Source organism: Loxodonta africana, chromosome 4 (assembly GCF_030014295.1).
Source record: "Loxodonta africana isolate mLoxAfr1 chromosome 4, mLoxAfr1.hap2, whole genome shotgun sequence".
Classification (NCBI taxonomy): domain Eukaryota; kingdom Metazoa; phylum Chordata; class Mammalia; order Proboscidea; family Elephantidae; genus Loxodonta; species Loxodonta africana.
The window spans coordinates 153,808,052-153,828,945 of NC_087345.1; the positions used below are offsets into that span (position 1 = coordinate 153,808,052).

At 43.6% G+C, this 20,894-nt stretch overlaps 1 protein-coding gene across 4 annotated transcripts in view; it reads right to left on the bottom strand.

Annotated features, from left to right (window-relative positions):
- The window catches only part of FRMD4A (FERM domain containing 4A), a 350,000-nt gene that overhangs the window by 30,315 nt on the left and 298,791 nt on the right, over positions 1 to 20,894 (bottom strand). For all 4 annotated transcript variants that reach the window (XM_023548905.2, XM_010590718.3, XM_010590719.3 and 1 more), the window contains exons 14-15: positions 19,592 to 19,733; positions 602 to 735 (exon numbers count right to left, since the gene is read on the bottom strand). In XM_023548905.2, the coding sequence (XP_023404673.1) occupies positions 602 to 735; positions 19,592 to 19,733 (276 nt within the window). The remainder of the gene's footprint in view (positions 1 to 601; positions 736 to 19,591; positions 19,734 to 20,894) is intronic.

Below are 20,894 nucleotides of genomic sequence, written 5' to 3' on the forward strand. Positions count from 1 at the left end.
CCATCAGAGCTCCAATATAATACAAGGAAATGCTTTATAAACTATGATGTACCACACATTATTAACAGTTGCTGGTGAGATGATTTCTACTCATAGCAACTCTTTGTGTGTCAGAATAGAACTGTGCTCCACAGAGTTTTCAATGGTCGCTTTTTCAGAAGATTGCCAGACCTTTCTTCCATGTTTTGGTGTCTGCCTTTAATAATGTGTAAAGCCTTGTTTAGTTTTTAATAAAGGTGGACCTCGAATCTCCAACTTTTCGGTTAGCAGCTGAGTATGTCAACCATTTGCACTACCCAGGGACCCATGCATTATAAGGGACTGTTATTAACCATCACGTGGCCTCTAGTAGGGTCCTACGTAGGATTTAGCCAGGACCAGCTTTAACTAGTGACACTGTGTGTCATTAATGTCCTCAGAATTAGTGCTAACAAGACACAAGACAGGGGTTTGGGTGTTGGAAATACTTGTGTTTCAGGAGGGGTCTCAGCTCCCCGTGTGCTCTCTTTACTATCCCCACCTTCGCCTTTTATCAATATGCCAAGAGAGATGATGTCACAAACAACACAGATTTCCACACGACAAAACATTCACTGCTTACGGCTTCTCGGAGACAGAGTTTCTTCAGCTCCTCCAGCCGCTGGCGCAGCGTTTCCTCCAGAGCTTCCTGCCTGGATTTCAAGGCGGCCAACATGTCTTTCTTGGCTGACTGCGAGCTATCCGATTCCTGAGAGCCTGTCAATAAACAGTGGGGTTACTAGGTCAGTCGACAGGGGGACACACATCTGGACCACTAATGAATTTAACTGGAGCCCACACTGTGGACACAGGATTTATCCCAGGAACCAAGGGAGCGTGAAATAAAACAGGTGCCGCGGAGTTCTAAGTGTGAAGACTGAATGTGCAGCACTTAATGGAATTTATAGCTAGTCAGAGGGGCTGGAGGGGACATTTATTCCTGAAAGAGAGGCGTATCTTTCTTGATTATCTTAAGATACGCCACATACCAGTTTTAATTTCCACTAGCAAAGTTTAACAGACTTTACACAATTAAGGGGAATGTAAACTTCAAGCCAGCAGTTTTAATCCCTATTAATTTGCTTTGTTCCCTTTTAAAAGGTTTTTTTTTATTGTTCTAAGTAGAAAGATAATTCGTGTTTATCACATTTTAAAAAGTAGGCAAGTATAAAAATAGCCCATAAACTAGCTGTTCAGAGATAACCCCATTGATGTTTGCACGCATTTTCTCTTGACCTTTTAGCTAACTACATGTATACTTAAAATAAAGTTAGAACTTTATTGTATTTTTTTTTTTTTACTTAATACATAATCATGAGCAAATTATCTCCTAATAAAAGTTATACATATTTTTACATGCTTTCCAGGATAGATGTATCTATATGTTAATTCAAATAGAAGACAGCTAGATATGAAAGCTTTATATAGAAGGCAAATTGTGAACCGAGCCAAAGAAAAATTAGCTGAAATGTCAACTGGAGGAATTCAGGTTAGACCAAAAGAATAATTTCTGGGCTGCAGTGTTTGAATCCTGAAATAGGTTTCCTGCTGTAAAGCTATTATACCTTTTCCACCTTGATGGCTTTGAAAAGGTGCACTGGCTCCCTGGAAAGGAAAAGTTGATTCTTACTTTTTTTCTCATGCCCATTGTGGGCCAAGTGTTTGAAATGCATCGGTGTTACTGGGTGTGTATTCAACGGGGGGAGTGGCTCAGATTATGCCATTTATAGCAAACCAGGTCAAACACAAAAACAAATACCTAGGAAAAAATATAGTGAAAGATGTGTAAGACCTCTATAGTGAAAATTATAATACGTGGCTAAGAAAAATTAAAGGCCTAAATAAATGGAGAGATATACCATGAATGATCACGGATTGGAAGCTCGAAATTGTGAAGATGTCAATTCTCCATGAATTAAATAATAGAATCAATGTAATCCTGATAAAAATCTCAGAAGGATTTTTTGGGGGGGGAGAGGAACAGGGATTGTATTCCCATAGGAACCAACATTAGCACACAATTTGGTGAACAGTGACAGGGTTTTGTTCTGTTTCTTTCAGGGATACAAAAAACATCTCAGTCTCAGAAAGATCTTCTGTGCCTCTGCCTCAATGAACTCTGCTATATTCAAATTATCCCCACAAATATACTTTTCTACTGTTTTATTTAAAGTCTCCGAGCAGGAAACCCCATATTCCCTCAGTTACCATGTATCTAGAGTCTTATAACCCTAATATTCAATAACTCTTCACGTCTATGTGTATTTGACTCCAAGCTGGACGTGTTTCCTTTCTTCCCCCAACCCATTCTAGCTGGAAGTAGAGAATACTTATTGCACACGGTAGGAATATACCATCTTTATGGCTCCCCAGTAGCTGATAGATATTTGTTGAATGAACAAATAAATGTTGTCTGTCATATACGTGGATGCTATAAATCGAATTGTATCTCATCTTGATAAATAACTCTAGTGCCTGTAAATTCTTTCTTTATAGAACTTACCTTCCAAACTTTTACTCATGTTTGTAGCTCCTTCCTGGAATTTGTCATGCTTCAGTTGCAGGTTTCCAAATAGAGTAACAAATTCTAACAAAAGCTTGACCCTTAGGGTCTCCATTACCTCATGTTTTTCATATACTAAATCCATATGGAGTCATCTCAGAGCACACTGGTGGATATTATCGCAGGCTCCCTTTTTTGAACTGGCTCAGGTTTTTACCTCTATAAGTCAATTACCTTGCGCTTATCAGTCCTGAAGTATCTCCAGTTTATATCCATCTAAAGTGACACCGCTAAATCATTTTGAATCTTAACCTGGTTCTCTTAGTCATAGTCACCAATCACATTTGAAGATACAGGACAATTTAATGAGGTACTCTCTGTCCCATCCGCTAAAGAATTAATAAAAATGTAAAATAATACTGGAAGGAAGTCAGACTTCAGATTTAAGAAACAGGCCCAGGGAAACTTGGGTCCAAAAAGATTAAAAGATTTCTAGCTCAAGTGAAAAATGCATTGTTTTCTCTTTCACCTCTGCCTAACCTCTCCATAGGAAATGATTTATTAAGTCTAATCTAAGAGTTAACGATGTTTAAAAACGGCAAAAATCCCAACAACATTAAACTCTGAGAGGTTAAGTGCATCATTTTGGATGGTCTGGTCTCTAGTTATAGGATTAGTTAAGATCTGGCCATGAGTTACATGGTTCAGAAATGCTACCTAAATTACTATTATTTATAATAATTAGCCCAAATACCAAACCTGCATAAAATGGGTAAGATAGTCTTGGCAGGCTAGATGGCTCAAGAGACCCTCTTGGTTTCTTGCACACTAAAGCTCACTCTTTTGTGCTGGAAATTGCTTCATGAGGAATATGGTGCCTGGGTACTAAGTTACATCTTCACAAAGTAACTGACTCAGCTTGCTCTGGACTTGCAGATTTCCACTTCAGTGGTAACTGGACAGTTGGGTAGAGGTTAACACAGATCTGGGTTTGATGAGGTCTAAATCATTCATTAGATGTGTGGCCTTGGGGATATTACATGGCCCCTTTTACTTGTGAGGACTAAATGAGAGAATGCATATAAAGCATTAAACCCTCAATCTTGGATAGATTCAACACACACACACACACACACCCTAGTAGAATTAGGAAGAGAAAGATCATTGAAACTTTACTTCCCTTACCACTTCATTGGTCCTCAGAGAGGTACTGGTCAAAGAAAAGAACCTTACTGTACAATTTAGTGTGTGTCTTGGGCTCCAAAGTTCACCTAAAGAAAGGAGCAATACAACTGGCATAACATAGGTTATAAAGAAAATGTTCTACATTCTACTTTGCTGAGTAGTGTCTGTGGTCTTAAAAGCCCGTAAGTGGCCATCTAAGATATTCCACTGGCCTCACTCCTTTGGGAACAAGGGAGAATGAAGAAAACTAAAGATATAAGGGAAAGATTAGTCCAAAGGACTAATGGACCACAACTACCATGGCCTCCACCAGACTGAGTCTACTACAACTAGATGGTGCCTGGCTACCACCACTGACTGCTCTGACAGGGATCACAACAGAGGGTCCCTGACAGGGCTGGAGAAAAATGTAGAACAAAATTCTAACTCACAAAAAAAGACCAGACTTACTGGCCTGACAGAGACTGGAGAAATCCCGAGAGTATGGCCCCTGGATACCCTTTTAGCTCAGTAACAAGGTCACACCCAAGGTTCACCCTTCAGCCAGAGATTAGACAGGCCCATAAAACAAAATGAGACTAAAGGGGCACACTAGCCCAGGGGCAAGGACTAGAAGGCAGGAGGGAATGGGAAAACTGGTAATAGGGAACCCAAGATTGAGAAGGGAGAGTGCTGACATATCATGGGGTTGTTAACCAAAGCCATAAAACAATATGTGTACTGTTTAATGAGAAACTAGTTTGTAAACCTTCACCTAAAGTACAATATAAATAAATAAATACCAGCCCGCCCCCCTACCCCCAAAAAAGGGAGCAATATAGTCCTAGGCAGTATTTTCAAAGTGTGCCTCATGAGCCCTTAGTTTATAGAGATGCATTTGGGGCTGCTGTGGATGAAGACGGGAGTGGGGGCGACAAGAGGGAACTGGCTCTGGGACCCTCCACTCTGTACTCTCTAAGCATAAAGAAGCTCCACAATAACCCAGTTTATGTATTTGGATTCTTGTCATATTGAATTTGAAAAGAGGCTCCCACTGACTTTTTCTTTAAAGAAAATCCACATTCTGGGGCAAGGCCTCTGCTCTGTTTTCGAGCTTGCAGTGTGATGTGTGCCCATGGGAGCTGTTTCCTACGACTCGACAAACACAGCAACCTGGCTGAGGAGAAGGGGATGAGTGAGCTGTGACAAGGACACCCCAGTAAGAATCCCACAGAAAGAAGCTTCAAAGGGCACCAAGTTGGCGGAGGCCCAAACTGCTCTATGATGCCGATGACACTTCCCACTTCCTCCACAAACGCCCTGAATGCGATGGTTGACATCTAAAAGGGGAGAAGGAAAGAAGCAACAAGACAGCCAGAAATCAGGAGGCAGAGAATCACTCTTTGGCTGGCCTCCTTAATGCCCTCTAGTGCCAGAATGACTCTGGGAAGAAACTAAAGCAGGGGAAGCTACTTGCCAGCCTCAGGGGCTCAGATCAACAGGAATCTCACAAAGTCAAGGTTCATGATCATATAAAAAATGATTCCAGACACCAAAAGAATCTCAAATTAGTACCCAGGCTTGGGGAATGGTAGGGAAGATCTCTGGTACTATGATTTATTCATTTCCATTTATTTGAACACATATATGCCTTTCCCCATACAAGAAATCTTCAAGGCTATACGTTTAGCCCTTTAAAAAAATTATGTAATTCCACTGTCTTTGAGAGGGACAGTGACTGCTAGGAAAGAGACCTGGATTTTTTTCACATATCAGCTACTTCTTGGTGTAAGGCTTTGAGTTACTAACCTCTCAGAACCACAATGGCCTCACCTATAAAGTGGGCAGTTGATCAATCTCCAAGATTCCTCCAAACTTGAAGACTCTACTGCTTAATAATCAACTTACTTATGTAGCTCCCTCTGCCTCTGGCAGTCATTTTTGCAATTTTTACAAAAGGAACCTTATACAGGGTGTCATCTTCCCTCCTCTTTTCTTTGCCATCCTCAGTTCTAGGAAAGGCAAGCATTCTGCCAGTTCTGCTCCTGATCTCAGTCACTGCTGTAGCTTACCTCAAGATTGGAAGGGAATGTCTATCAACCAGTGTCTAAAGTATTTCTCTCTTCATCTTATCAGGTCAAAACAAATATCTGTAGGCTTGGATGCTATACGAATTTTAATCTGAGCTGTCTGTCTCGAAGATTAATGAAATAAGAAGATTGGCAGAACCTCTACCTAGAAGAGTAAGATCGTAAATCTTATAGACTAAAAAATTGTGGCTGAGTGTAACTTTAAAAAGGCTGTCCATGTATAATGAATTGGTACAGGACCCAGAGGAAAAATAAAGAGACGATGTGAATCTTTTTTGAAAGGTATAAGTAATACATGAATGCATTTTTTTTTTAGGGTTAAACTAAAAAACAAACAAAAACCCGTTGCTATAGGGTCGATTCTGATCCTATAGGACAGAGTAGAACTGGCCCATAGGGTTTCCAAGGAGCAGCTGGTGGATTTGACCTGCTGACCTTTTAGTTAACAGCCGCTGCTCTTAACCACTGTGGCACCAGGGCTCTTTTTTAGAGTTACAACAAAAACACCACTGCTGTTGAATTGATTCTGACTCATAGCGACGCTATAGGACAGAATAGAACTGCCCTATAGGGTTTCCAAGGAGCAGCTGGTAGATTCGAACCGCTGACCTTTTGGTTAGCAGCCTGAGCTCTTAACTACTGTGCCACCAGGGATATAAAAATTAAGGGAAAGATTATTTGAATACCAAAAACCAAAACCAAACCCACTGCCATCAAGTTGATTCTGACTTACAGCGGTCCTATAGGATAGAGTACAACTGCCCCATAGAGTTTCTAAAGAGCACCTGCTGGATTCAAACTGCCGACCTTTTGGTTAGCAGCCAAACTCTTAACCACTAAGCTACCAGGGTTGCCAGGATCTGAACAGTCTTTGGAAAATATAAACTGGTGCCATAGTATCCAGAGGCAGAAGTCTACAATCCAGTGGTTCAGAGTTAACAGGTATGGGTTTGTATTCCAGCTCTGCTACTTACTAGCTCAGGGCCTTGAGGACATTATATAACCTCTCTAAATCTCAGTTTCCCCCTCGATACAATGGGAGTGAAAATAGGACTACTTCAAAAGTGGGGAGAATTGAATAAGATAATGTTTGAAAAACATTTAGAATAGAGCTCCTACATGAATATTAGTTATTATTTTTTATTAAAAGCATTACCAGCCTTTACCAAATCTTAAGCAAAAATAGGAGTTGGCACCCCAGTTCCAGATGGTGCCAAAATATGAAAGAGAAGGAATAGTTAGTGGATAAGCAAAGAAACTTGGAAGGTGACCTGATGTACTACTGCGTCCCCATAAACTCAGGAAACTCAGGAGGAGAAGGGACAGGAAGTGGATTTTTACAGAACTCCTAAACAAGAGCTTTGCATATGTTGTCTCCTGGAATCCTCACAGAAACACGATCACTTTCTTTTTTGTTGTTGTTGTGTTTTCAAGTTTTCCACCTGTGGCATTTCCTATCATTTTACATTGGAATGTGCAAACCTTCATGAGGTCTATAAAGGCATGAAGTCCAGAGTAGACACTGCTGGTTCTCTTCCCCGCTCTTGACTCTACTAACGACCTACGTTAATTTTGTTTATTGTACTTCAGATGCATGTTTACGAAGCAAACAAGTTTCTCATTAAATAATAAATACATGTATGGTTATGATCCCTCCTTTCATAGAAGAGGTCACAGGGCCTGAGGAAGCCAAGCTGGGATTCTAACTCATGGCTGTGTTTCCTCCCTAGAATGGAAACTCCATGAGGTAGGAACTTCCTGTCTGGGGTTGCCATAGTAAAAACTGTAACACACAATTGTGCCTTTCAAACCTAGGCTCTTTCCATGGGCCGGCATGGATCGAAATGAAGGCAGAAGGAAAGAGAAGAGCCATGGGTTTTTCAGATCTGCCAGTGAAAGATCAGAAGCCTTTTGGGCACCTTCCATGTTCAAGGTGGGGTAGAGACGACAGACTGGCCAGACACGGTATCAGTTCTCAGAGAGCCTTGGGGTTTGGACTGTGAAAAGATGCCCCAGTAGGAGGCAGAATATAAGTGATGCCATATAAATGAGAAAGGCAGTAACTGTCATACAAGGCGGGAGCCCACACTCTGGGAGCTGAATGCGTGCGTAACTGATGATTATCTGACAAACAACTGATGAATAGATAACTGACGATCACATCTAATTCGTTTTTTGTTTTTTTCCCCCTTTCTGAGGAGCTTATGTGTTTCCTGTGTCTTACTGCCAAGAACACAGACACTCAGATTAGTTCTCTAGTAAACCTTTCATCCTAGTTATTGCTTAGTAAACATCTCAATGATACTAAATCGAAAATATGGTCTTTGTTCTTTTGGGGGCTATCGTCATATTTCAATACTCGTCCAAATGATTTAATAGAAATAAACAAACAAAAAAAACCCCGGTTGCCCTTGAGTTGACTCTGACTCAGGGTGACCTCACACATATCAGAGCAGAACTGTGCTCCAGACGAGTCTCAATAGCTGATTTTTGAGAAGGAGATCACCAGGCCTTTCTTCTGAGGCACCTCTAGATGGACTCAAGTTCCCAACTTACTTGGTTAGCAGAGGAGCTTGTTAACCCTTTGCACCACCCACGGACTCCTTTACAGAAATAATCAAAGAAAAAAAACCCAAACCCACTGCCATCAAGTCAATTCTGACTCACAGCAACCCCCCAGGGCAGAGCAGCACTGCCCCACCAGGTTCCAAGGCTGCAGACCTTTATGGAAGCAGACCACCACGTCCTTCTCCTGTGGGGTGGCTGGTGGGCTCTACACCGTCGACCTTTCGGTTAGCGCCGAGCACTTAACCACTGCACCACCAGGGCTCCTTTTTATATAAATATGTTACTAAATAATCTGGCAGGAAGGGAGGAGAAAAAGATCTGACCCAGAAGAAGACAATTTCTATCCGAACATAGCCAGAGAGAGGTTGCAGGATTTGCTCAAGATCAGAAAATCATTTTCATTGGGTATCTGGCAATCTTTGGAATGAACTACCCTCCACCCTCGCCGCTCCTGGCAGATTACGGCCAAAACCTGTTCTCCTGTCTCTGTCTCTGTCACGACTGGCGCCGCATCTTCCAGCTGGGGAACTCCAGATTTCAGGCCAGTGGGCGGCTGGGCTCCCCAGGCCGGATGTCGAGGGAACACCAGAGCACAAACAGCAGCTCTCCCTCCCCAGGCCGCCCGCCGGCACACACACACACACACAGACACACACACACACACAGAGACACACACAGACACACACACACACGGAAGGATATCCTCATTCGGCAGCGGCGGGGACGGGGGATTTGCTCCCATCTCCAGACAACCCTGGGCCACTCAGCACCGGAAATGAGTGCACATCCTGCTGTTGGGGCGCACTGTCAGGAATTGGGGCACATCTGTTTTTACACAGATGGAGTACTGACAAGCACCCCACTGATTCCAGGAGACAGAAGGGGTGCCTTCCTTTCTGGAAGGAGGGGATACTTCGAAACAAACAGTTCCCCAAAGAAGAATGGAATCTGTTGCCCCAACAGTAAGGGAAGGAAATGGCAATCTATTTAGACCTACGGGGGAAGAATTGAAGAGGACGTATTCCTGGCAGATCTGTAAAAGGCGTAAGGAAAACCTCTGGCAGCCACCCCAGGAATAAATACGAAGCAAGGATCTGTACTCTATTTCTTTCTTTCTTTCTTTTTTTTTTTAATGATAAAGAGATATTTATTTCCCTTACAAATCCTCAATTATGAATTCCTTACATAAAAGATGTCCTAAGAGACCATATGAAATAACGTTGTATTGCAGACTTCAGGATAAATGTGTGATCTCCGGAGACAGTCCTAGGGAATTAAATGTGATTTTTAACCTGAAAAATGCATGTTTGGAAAACTTTTTATCAGGCTTAGAGAGTTTTAAAATATAATAGTTCACTCAAAAGGGTATTGAAATGGAAGCGTTTTGAAAAACAGCACCTTTTGATGGTGGCTGGGAGTCCCTGATTGGCTTTACTTTCTGGGTAGGTGCCATGACGCAGTGGTACTTCTACCAAAGGGTGACGAGTACAAACGTAATAAAAAAAAAAGAAAAGAAAATTGAGCCATTAAAAAAAATTAGCAGCATCTGGTAAAATAATCTGGTTGAAATGATTATTGTTGAGCAACTCATAAGGTTTCCATTTCTTATATTGTGAGATGAGGGGGCTGATCCTTCTGGCTCCAGGATTCTGTTATTCTATTGCAAATGAGGTTTGGAGATTAATTGTGAATTTCAATTATCCTTGCTCTATGCTCAGACAGAAGGCTGGCCTAAATGGGAACAGAGAGGCTTGTGAGAGGTAACAGTGATATTTCACCATCCAGAAGTCATTCATTCAGTCAAGCATTGCCATCTTGTCCTGGCCCTCTTTACCCAGAAAAAAACCCAGTGCCGTCGAGTCGATTCCGACTCATAGCGACCCTATACCCTGGTGGCATAGTGGTTAAGTGCTACGGCTGCTAACCAAAGGGTCAGCAGTTCAAATCTCCCAGGCGCTCCTTGGAAACACTGTCGGGCAGTTCTACTCTGTCCTATAGGGTCGCTATGATGGCCCTCTTTAGTAAGCTAATATTCCTGAACTAGTAGCACATGGAACAGAACCCTGGTGGCACAATGGTTAAGCACTTGGCTGCTAACTGAAAGGCTGGCTGTTCAAGACCACCCAGTGGCTCCATGAGAGAAAGACCTGGCGATCTGCTTCCATAAAGGTTACAGCTAAGTAAACATTATGGGCAGTTCTACTCTGTCCCACAGGGTCACTACAAGTCGGAATTGACTGCAGCACCTAACCACAACAAAGTAGCATGTTTGGCATATATACGCCCGTATAAATAACTTTATTAGCTTTTCTCTGCAGTATGAGTGCAGAGAAAGGGCAACCATTCTGTCTCCTTCTTAATTTCGACTCAGGGCAGTCTTGCTCAAACAAGTCCAGGAACATCTATCCAGCCTACATAAAGATATTTCACAGTCCTCACTGGCTACACAGTCCAGCATAAACAGCACTTGTGGGATCCAAGGCCGTTGGCAGTGCCTGTGGGCTGTGCCCATCTGCAGGCTGCTAAGCTCACGACCAAAAGTTAAGGCCCCCGGAATCCGGCTCATCGTCAGACCTCAAAGGAGAGGCGATGGGTAGCCGATAACGGAGAACTTGAAAAGGCTGGAGAGAGATACAGGAAAGAGACAGGGTAAGAGCAGAAAAGAAGGGGCAAAGACAAAAAGAAAAAAAAACAAGTGTGGTTTACACCAACAGAAACCTAACCTAACCAGTTGTCAGTGAACCGATTCTGACTCAGGGTGACCCCAAGGGCGTCAGGGCAGAACTGTGCTCCGCAGGGTTTTCAATGGCTGATTTTTCAGGAGCACATCACCAGGCCTTTCTTCTGAGGCTTCTAGGTAGACTTGAACCACCAACCGTTTGGTTAGCAGCTGAAAGTATTACCCGTTTGCACCACCCAGAACTCCTCTACCAACACAGACCAGTGTATTTTGAGCTTAATATTATCATGCCTGGAAACCCTGGTGGTGTAGTGGTTAAGTGCTACAGCTGCTAACCAAAAAGGTCGGCAGTTCAAATCCACCAGGCGCTCCTTGGAAACTCTATGGGGACAGTTCTCCTCTGTCCTATAGGGTCGCTAGGAGTCGGACTCGACTTGACGGCAACGGGTATGGGGTTTATTATCATGCCCGTAAGCCAGCAGCCCCCTATCAGATCACCCCTCTGTATGGAGAGAAATCAAATAACTGGCATCCTTATTGTTATATTAGTTATTAATAAACTATCTAACAATGGAAGGAAGTGCTAGCATTCAGAGAATGAGAATATGTGGATAGTTGGACAATGACTACGGAGTGATCTCAGGCAAAGCTACGGTCTGTGCTTAGCACAACATGTTTTCTCCCAGAACGGAAAGTGTCGGAGTTCACTACAATAGCAGGCTGCAGTTGTTTGCATTTTTTTTAAACAAAAGATCCATCACCATATTCACAATCCTGCTCATCACACTGAAGATGACTCATTTGGCACCTCATTAACGATACAGCCTAATTCCTATTTATAAACACAGCATGCCATTTTGTTTTGTAGGGAATGGGTGGCTTATGTCCCTATGTTTCCATCCAAGAAGCCAACATCAGTCTCAATGTTCCATTTCTTTAAAGAAAGGATGCATATACTCCAGTGGTTTGGTCTGTGTGGTAATGCAAGCCACACAGTCTTGCAGAACACTGGGTATTTCCTAAGTGAGCCGGTGCCATTTTAAGTAAAACCCGCTGCCATCGAGTTGATTTTGATTCACGGCGACCCTGTAAGACTGAGTATAACTGCCCCACAGAGTTTTCAAGGAGTAGCTGGTGGATTCAAACTGCTGACCTTTTGGTTAGCAGCTGTAGCTTTTAACCACTGTGCCACCATTGGCTCCTTTTCTTTAAATAGCTGAAAGGAAAAACAATTCTCCCTTGGCCTCTGCACCCCCACTGAACCAGAATTGTTCTGCCAGGATAAATTCCTGATCCTAGATTCTCCCACGTTCCAAGAGCCACGCGAGCTATGAAAGGACCATGTGTGTTCAGCCACCGTGAAAAATACAGAACTCAGTGTGCACGCTTTTTGTTTTGTTATTCCATTTTTTCTCCCTGCCAATCTTTTCTGTGATTTCAGGTAATGGGGGAAGGGAAGGGAGAGAAAAACCCCTTGCAGTGTCTACAAAAAGGATTTTGGATGCTTTTTAAATTCTGAAGACATCTTAACTAAATGGCTTGAATTCATAGTTGTCTTCTCAAACTTTATCTGAACCTCTGAACATTTTTTATCTGAAGCAAACATAAGCAAAAGTAATACATAAAACCAGGTACCACTGAGCAGACTCCAACTCACGGAGATCCCATGTGTGTCAGAAAACTGTGCTGTATGGGGATTTTAATGGCTGATTTTTTGGGGAAGAAGATCACCAGGCCTTTCTTCCGAAGTGTCTCTTGGTGGACTAAACCTCCAACCGGTTTGGTTAGCAGTCAAGTATGCTAACCGTTTGCTCCACTCGAGAACTTCAAATGCAATACATAAAGCCAAAAACCAAACCCACTGCCATCAAGTCAATTCTGACTCACAGTGAAGGATCACTATGAGAACTGCCCCACAGAGTTTACAAGGAGGGCCTGGTGAATTCGAACTGCTGACCTTTTCATTAGCAACTGTAGCACTTAATCACTACCAGGGTTTCCAGTATGTAGAGGCTTCTAAATCTTTGGAGCAGAGCCCTGGTGGCGTACTGGTTAAGGGCTCAGCAGCTCAAATCCACCAGCCGCTCCTTGGAAACCCTATGGGGGCAGTTCTACTCTGTCCTATGGGGTTGCTATGAGTCGAGACTGAGACGACACCTAACAACAACAAATCTTTGGAAGAAACATCTAGGCTCTCACAAGGAAAAGTGAATAAAATGACCCCATTTACTCCCCCTTCCAGTGGTCAATTTGCAGATTTACTGAGCACCCAGTGGGTGCAGAGCTATGACAGAGGCCGAGATGGGTTAGGGTTGGGGTTGCACAGGGCAGGGGGTGGGACTCAGCTGGCCTGGCTGGAGGCAGCTGCACCCTGAGAGGTCTCAACATCCCTTCTTCCAGAGGACCCCGGGGAGGCCCGGCTGACTCTCAGTGGTTGTGTTCTGGGCATGTGGATCCTTACATCCCTTCAAAGCCTAGCCGTGGGGACTCCTTCACAAACGATTTAGAACGTGAGTTCCAGAACCTTCCTAGGATCTGAATCCCACTCAGCGCTGTATCAGGAGGTAAGGGTTCAATTCCTTTTATTCCAACATAGCTCTGGCTCAGATGGTTCACCACCTATAAGGGTTTCTACTAGGATCTAACGGGAGAGCTCTAGGGAGCAGTAACACAGAATTAACAAATAAGTTTTAGCAGAATTCAGGCTGCCCTGGCCCCAGGCCTCAAAAAATCATTTCAACTATGTTGATTTTTTCTTCCCGAAATGCTAGCCCATGGCTCAGGGCACTAGTCAGTGCGGACTTTTGGCTTCTTTAACACATATCAATGCCATTTCTTTGTTTCTTTAGCTTATGTGGCTGCAGATTCCACATACTGGACTTCAGTAATTTTAGAGGTAATTAACCAAACCAAACCTGTTGCCATCGAGTCAATTCTGAAACATAGCAAACCTACAGGACAGAGTAGAACGGCCCCATAGGGCTTTCAGGGGGCAGCTGATGGATGTGAACTGCCGACCTTCTGGTTGGCAGCCAAACGCTTAACCACTGTGCCACCAGGGCCCCAGTGACCCTATAGGACAGGGTAGAACTGCCACCATAGGGTTTCCAAGGAGCAGCTGGTGGATTTGAACTGCTGACCTTTTGGTTCATAGCCAAGCTCTTAACCACTGTGCCACCAGGGCTCTTAGAGGTAATTGTGTCCCCTTCTTTAAATAGGAAAATCACCTTCAAAGCTACTAAATAGCTAGAGAATATTTCTTTCTGTTTCGTATCAATAAACAGTATGCAAACTCTCTGAAGAGAGTGACTATAACTTTTTAAATGCTGTGTACAATACTAGCAGTTTGGGAGCTAGAAAAAATGTTTATACCACATAAATATTATAGTGCTCCCACATGGCTCAGACACACCCTAGTTTGGATATACGGACAAAGATGGAAAGATGAATGAAAGATAACAAGGATGGATGTTCCTTGCAGTAGCAGCCTGCTTTGACAAGCTTAACCTTTAAAGAACCAATAACAATATTACAAAAGGGATACAGTACATTTTGAGGGGAAACGCTAGTGGCAGCTCATTTGAAGGTTCTTAGCAAGGCCCAGGTACCCTTGGGTAGTGCAGACAATTAATGCACCGCGTTGCTAACCGTATGCTTGGAGGTTTGAGCCCATCCAGAGGAACCTCGGGAGAAAGGCCTGGTGATCTACTTCTGAAAAATCAGCCACTGAAAACCCCATGGAGCACAGTTCTACTCTGACACACATGGGGCCGCTAGCCAGAATTGACTTGACAGCAACTTTTTTTTTATATTTTAGCAAGGCCCAATATATCATACACTCTGATAACATGGAAGATTTTAAAAATGCATAAATATACAGGAATCTTACTAGTATTCTTCAAAACTCAATTTTTATAACTGTGTATTGAGCACCTATAGAGTGCTGGGCACTAGGCTAGGATTAGAAAGGATCTTCAGAAGGTGACTAGTCTCTCAAAAGGCTTTTAAGGAGCATTTATAGGCACCGCTTTATTTATTTATTTTAACATAAGGCAGTAGAGAAAAGAGAAAAATAATTTACTAAATTGGATTTGAAGTTGTAAGTATCATATTTCCTGAACGAAAAGTTAGAACACACAGTCTGACAAGTATAATAAAAAGAATGTGCAGAATCAGGCTGTCGGGAAAATCGAGAGTGTAGGCTTGCCCTGTTCGTGGGAGCACATTACTGTAAGGGTACTCAACAAGCAACTAGGCAAAAGCACACTGAAAAGGACAAAAGAAAGGGCAGAGGACTAGCCAGTTGCCTAGATTCCCAGCCAAGGATTAGATTTCCCTGTTGTAGGTGATGTGAACGAAACCGCTCCCTTCCAGGTGGGACTGCCAAGGGCTTTCCTCCTGTGAAGGCTTCCTTCTCCTGGTGCAAGAAAATATGGCGTGTGTGTGTGTGTGTCTGTATGTGTGTGTGTGGACAGCGTGGGGGCAGCAATCAGCAGCCTCAGTGCGAGTGACAAGATCTGTGATTGGTAGAGACTCTCTCTATTGTTTGATGGAAGTTCCCTGTTTGCAGTCTCTCCCTCCACTGCCCAGTTGCCTTTCTCAAGTCATGGTGGGTACATCCCCAAGAAGCCTTCACCTTTGTATGAAAGGACATTTTTCAGGTTCCAACTTGCAGGGGCTGGGAAGAAGCTAGTCATGGGGGCATGACTCACACCTCTTGGCCTTCTTGCCCGTGTTTCATCTTGCTTAGCTGTGTGTGTATCAGAATTTGGGCAGGGAAAGGGCTCAGGGAGTCAGAGTTGACAACTGGAGCTACTCTGTACGTGGAGAAGGGCAGGTGGCCGTAGCTACCTTTGTCAACTTCTAAACATCTTAGCCTGGGCTCCTGCCACTAAATTATTAAACATCTGAAAATCACTTTAATACCTTGGGATAAAGATGTCTGTATGAGGAATGGGGGGGATTCAGCAGCAAGGTTTTCTTTTGATTTATCTTCTAGCCCACAAGACTGAAAATATTGACAACCACATGTTAGTAATAAAGATTAATCGCTTTCCATCCTTAAAAACGGAGGGACCCCATTTCTGATGGTTCATGGATTTCAGTTTCCATCTCAGGAAGTTTGGGGGTCATGTTCAGAGCCTCACATATAGCTATCAGTACCAGTTGCCATCAAGTCAGTTCTGACTCATGGTGACTCCATGTGTGTCAAAGTAGAACTGTGCTCCAAAAGGTTTTCAATGGCTTATTTTTCAGAAGCGGATTGCCAGGCTTTCTTCTAAGGCACTTCTGAGTGGACTCAAACCTCAAACTTTTTGGTTAGCAGCCTAGCATGTTAACTGTTTGCACCACCCAAGGACTCATGTATAACTGCTGTTGGATTATTGCCCTGGTACCCCTGGATGTTGCCGGATATGAAGGGCTCAGGTAAATGGACTAGGACACAGGCTCCAAAGAGGGAATACCAGGGCTCTGTGATCCTTAGTAACACATCCACCTCAGGTTTTTCTCTCTTGTTCGAAACCAGTTTTGTATATTATTTTCTCTTTTCCCTACTGCCTCATGCTAAAATAAATAAATACAGCGGTGCCTGATAAATGTTCCTTAAAAGTCTTTCGAGAAACTAGTTACCTTTTGAAAATTCTCCTTTCTAACCCTAGCCCAGTGGCTGTAACGGAGGTCCTCAGAGTGTTGTCCCTGCATCAGCAGCAGTGTCATCACTTGGGAACTTGTTAGAAATGCAAACTCTCAGGCTTATTCCAGATTTACTGAGTCAGAAACTCTGGAGTGGGGTCCAAGAATCTGTGTTTTAACAAGCTCTCCAGGTGGTTCTCATGCACATTCAAGTTTGAGATCCATGAGCTTGAAGACTCCATTCTGCTTCTGGGTATAACCAAGTTCAGAAAGCACCCAGATTTCCCAAAGAATGTGAAATCACAGCAGGGATTTACCCACTCACTGGAGGCTGAACAAAATCAGTGGGCTAGATTCCTTGGCTAGATAAGGAGGAAGGTGGGCTGATAAACCCAGGCTCCAATCTGAAACTCTGAGTTTTTAAAGGGGTTTAGGAGAAACTACTGTATTTTGTCTCTAAAAAAACAAACACAGGTGTTGGCTTTTGGCCTTGCCCTCTCCATTCAGCAGGGGACTGGGAGTGGCTGTAATTCCACGCAGAAGTCTTTGGCTTTGGGTGGAATTCTCCTGCATATGAAAAGACTGAATTATCTACCATCTTCACTTTGTTAGGTGCTTTGGAGTCAATTTTGACTCATAGCAACCCCACATGACAGAGTAGAACAACCCCATAGAGTTTTGGCAGGCTGTAGTGCTTAAAAGCTATGGCTGCTAACAAAAAGGTCGGCAGTTCGAATCCACCAGGTACTCCTTGAAAACTCTATGGGGTGGTTCTACTCTGTCCAACAGGGTTGCTATGAGTCGGACTCAACTCGACTGCAGTGGGTGGTGGTGGGTAGTCTTTATGGGAGCAGAACAACGGGTCTTTTCTCTCGTGGAGCCACTGGGTGGATTCAAACCACCAATCTTTTAGTTAGTAGCCAAGCACTTGATCATTGTGCCACCAGGGCTCCTTCCCCTCTTTACGATGTATGTGTAATCCTCAGAAATAATTATCATTTGGCCCATTTTATTGATAAAAAATTGTGAAGAACTCCAGGCAAGGAAGGGTTTCTGGTGAACCGAAAGAAGCTTCCAGCCTGGCAGAGGTAGACTAGGTTTTGTGGGGCCTGAAGCTTGTATAATTTTGGTGGCTCTAGGGACAGTGGTTGTTCAGTGGTAGAATTCTTGCCTTCCAGGCAGGGGACTGGGGTTCAATTCTCAGCCAATGCACCTCATGCGTAGCTACCACCCGTAGGTCAGTGGGGGCTTGCATGTTGCTATGATGCTGAACAGGTTTCAGTGGAGCTTCTAGGCTAAGATGGACTAAAAAAAAGCCTAGTGAGCTACTTTTAAAAATGAGCCAATGAAAACGCTATGGATTACAACAGTCTAATCTGTGACCAGGCAGTGTTTCCGTCCGTTGTGCATGGGGTCGCCATGAGTTGGGGGCCAACTAGACAGCAGCTAACAACAATTTAAGAAAATAAAAACATGTAGTGTATCACGTTTACAAATTTTACAAAAATACATGACCATGTGAACATTGCTAGGGCTCCTCCCAGGGCCTTGGAAAAGCCTGTGCAAGTGAGGGGCTCTGAGTTTAAGCTCCATGGATTTCACGGTGAACCAACCTCTCAGTCCAGGAGGGGAATAATCATTTTCCCTAGTCCTTTAATTTTACATCTTTTCCTGGCTACGGCTGGACCACCCCAGCCCAGAAGCTAACTTAACAGTTTTTTGCTTCTTTTCTTTCCTGTCTATTGTCCCCACCCCTCCCCCCCTTTTTTTTCTTCTTAGTCACTATATATAGTTATAAAAATTATTCTGGAACATTAAGTAGGATAAAGACTTCTTGGCATCCCTGGGCAAATGGTTAATGTGCTCGCTGCTAATAGAAAAGTTGGAGGTTTGAGTCCCCCAGAGGCACCTTGGAAGAAAGGCCTGGTGATCTACTTATAAAAAATCAGCCACTAAAAGCCCTGTAGAGCACAGTTCTACTCAGACATGCGGTTGCCATGAGTCAGCACAGACTCCACAACTGTGTGTTTTTTTTTTTTAAAAGACTTTTTGCTTTGTTCTTATAGTTCAGAAGCAAGGCTACATGGTTCCCAAGAACAACCAGGCATATACCACGTGGCCTGTGGAGTAACCTTCAATTAGTTATACTTTTCTAACATTTCAAACAATTATTGTCTCCCTCCTCTCCTTGCCCTCCTCAAACTCGCTCTTCTTCCTGCCATTTCAGTAAATGGCATCACTGTTCTTGAAGTCAGCCAGATCTAAAACCTTGCAGCTTTTCTGTCCCCCCGCCACGTTCCCACCTCCCACGTAATAATAAAATGACATGCCCCAGGCTGGCAGACGCAGACAGCAGAACCAGAGCCTTTGACTCTGGGTTTTACAACTCACTTAACAGTGATCCCACACTCTGTGACAGCAAGTCTCTCATTTCCTAGATGATCAAGATTATCCTATGCTGTTTAAAGTCTTGAGAAATTCTCCTGGGAACAGAATGAAGTGTCTCTTAGCACCATGCCCCTGCCCTTCAGCCCTTCACTAGCATAATTCGCCTTTAATGACACAGGAATGAGCCCCATTTTCAGTACTTGGAGATGGCATTCCTGATGGTCAGCCAACAGCATTCACAGAAGCTCTTGAGAGTGGCTGAGGAGATTTTTGTCTTACCATAGTCCTTTCCACACTGTGTGGTTGTGCTGATTCTTCCCCACCCCCTATCCCCACCCTTTGATACTTTTGACAGTTTTCTCAGATTCACATTTGGCTCAAAACCCTAGTCTCAGAACCAGAGCCAGCTTCTGGCTGAGCCTCACAGCTGCCTCCTCAGCTGCTACTGTTTCCACCTGCCTCACCTGCTCTGGGGCAAAGGCACGCTTCATCGGGAACTTCTTTAATGTTCTCCAATGGCTGCTCCTGAACCATACCCGTGCTTACCTGACGACAGGAGACTCCCGCTGCTGCCGCTGATAATCTTTCCTTTGCTCCCCATGTTGGCCAGCTTGGAGGTCTTCAGCGTGCCAGTCTCAGTCAGGTCAATAGCAATCTCACTCAGACTTCTCGCAGCATGGATCTTGGACTGGAATCGGAAAGGCAACCGAGTTACAGAGGAGCTGAGAGCCAAGAGAACATTCATGTGTGACAGACAACAGTAATCCTTTGCCTGTTTGTCCTGCTGAGATTTAGCAAACTGACTTACCTCCTCAAGTTGCAGCAGTTTTGTGTCACTTGGCCCAGTCACCAATCACCAAAACTCTTTGTAAGAGCACGTGTGGCTCATTAGTTGACCCACGTGATGAATTTTCTAAGCCTACTTCCACTGTATAGTAGAAACCCTGGTGGTGTAGTGGTTAAGAGCTATGGCTGCTAACCAAAAGGTTGCCATTTCGAATCCACCAGGTGCTCCTTGGAAACCCTATGGGGCAGTTCTACTCTGTCCTGTAGGGTTGCTGTGAGTCCGAATCCACTTGATGGTAGCAGGTACTGTATAGTGCTGAAGAACATGGGCTCTAGAATCAAGACAGACCAGGGCTGACTCCTGACTTGGGGAAAGTTAGTTAATCTCACTGAGCCTTGTTATTTTCAACTACAAGCTCAGGAAACCCACCATCTACCACCTGTGGGGTCGCTATAAGTCAGAATCAACGGTAATGTGTTCAATGGGTTTATCTCCTTTAACCCTGAGAAGACTTTGGGTGGTAGGTGGTAGTTTCCTGAGCTTGTAGTTGACAGTAACGATGGAGGTAAGGACTATGTAAGGCTTCCCTCCCCTCCCCTCCCTGGCCCCTCCTTTTCTCTCTTCTCCTTTCTGCCTGGTACACAGCTCTCAATAAACAGTAGTGATTATCACTATTTTGTGCTTAAACAAGGAGGAAAAATAATTTTCAGCTCTGTGAATGACATAACGGATGTCTGAAATGCACTTACGAAGTTCAATAAACTTTGAAGAGATTTAAACATCTTAAATTGTTGGCCATGTGGCCACTGAAAATGTAGAGGACTGAGAGGTGGCGCGCTCTAGTCATGGAATCATAGTGTATACATGTATAGAAGCCTCTGGAACAACTGCTAATTTGGATACTCAGGTCCCAGAGGTAAGTGCTTTGCTTCTGTTGTGGTATCTGTCTGGCCCAAAATCTTCATAAAGGTTAAAACTCCTTTCTGTTTATTCCACCTATTAATTGGCCCGATTTGGACTAATAGTCACAGCAGGTCAGAATAATTTGAAAAGGATTCTGTA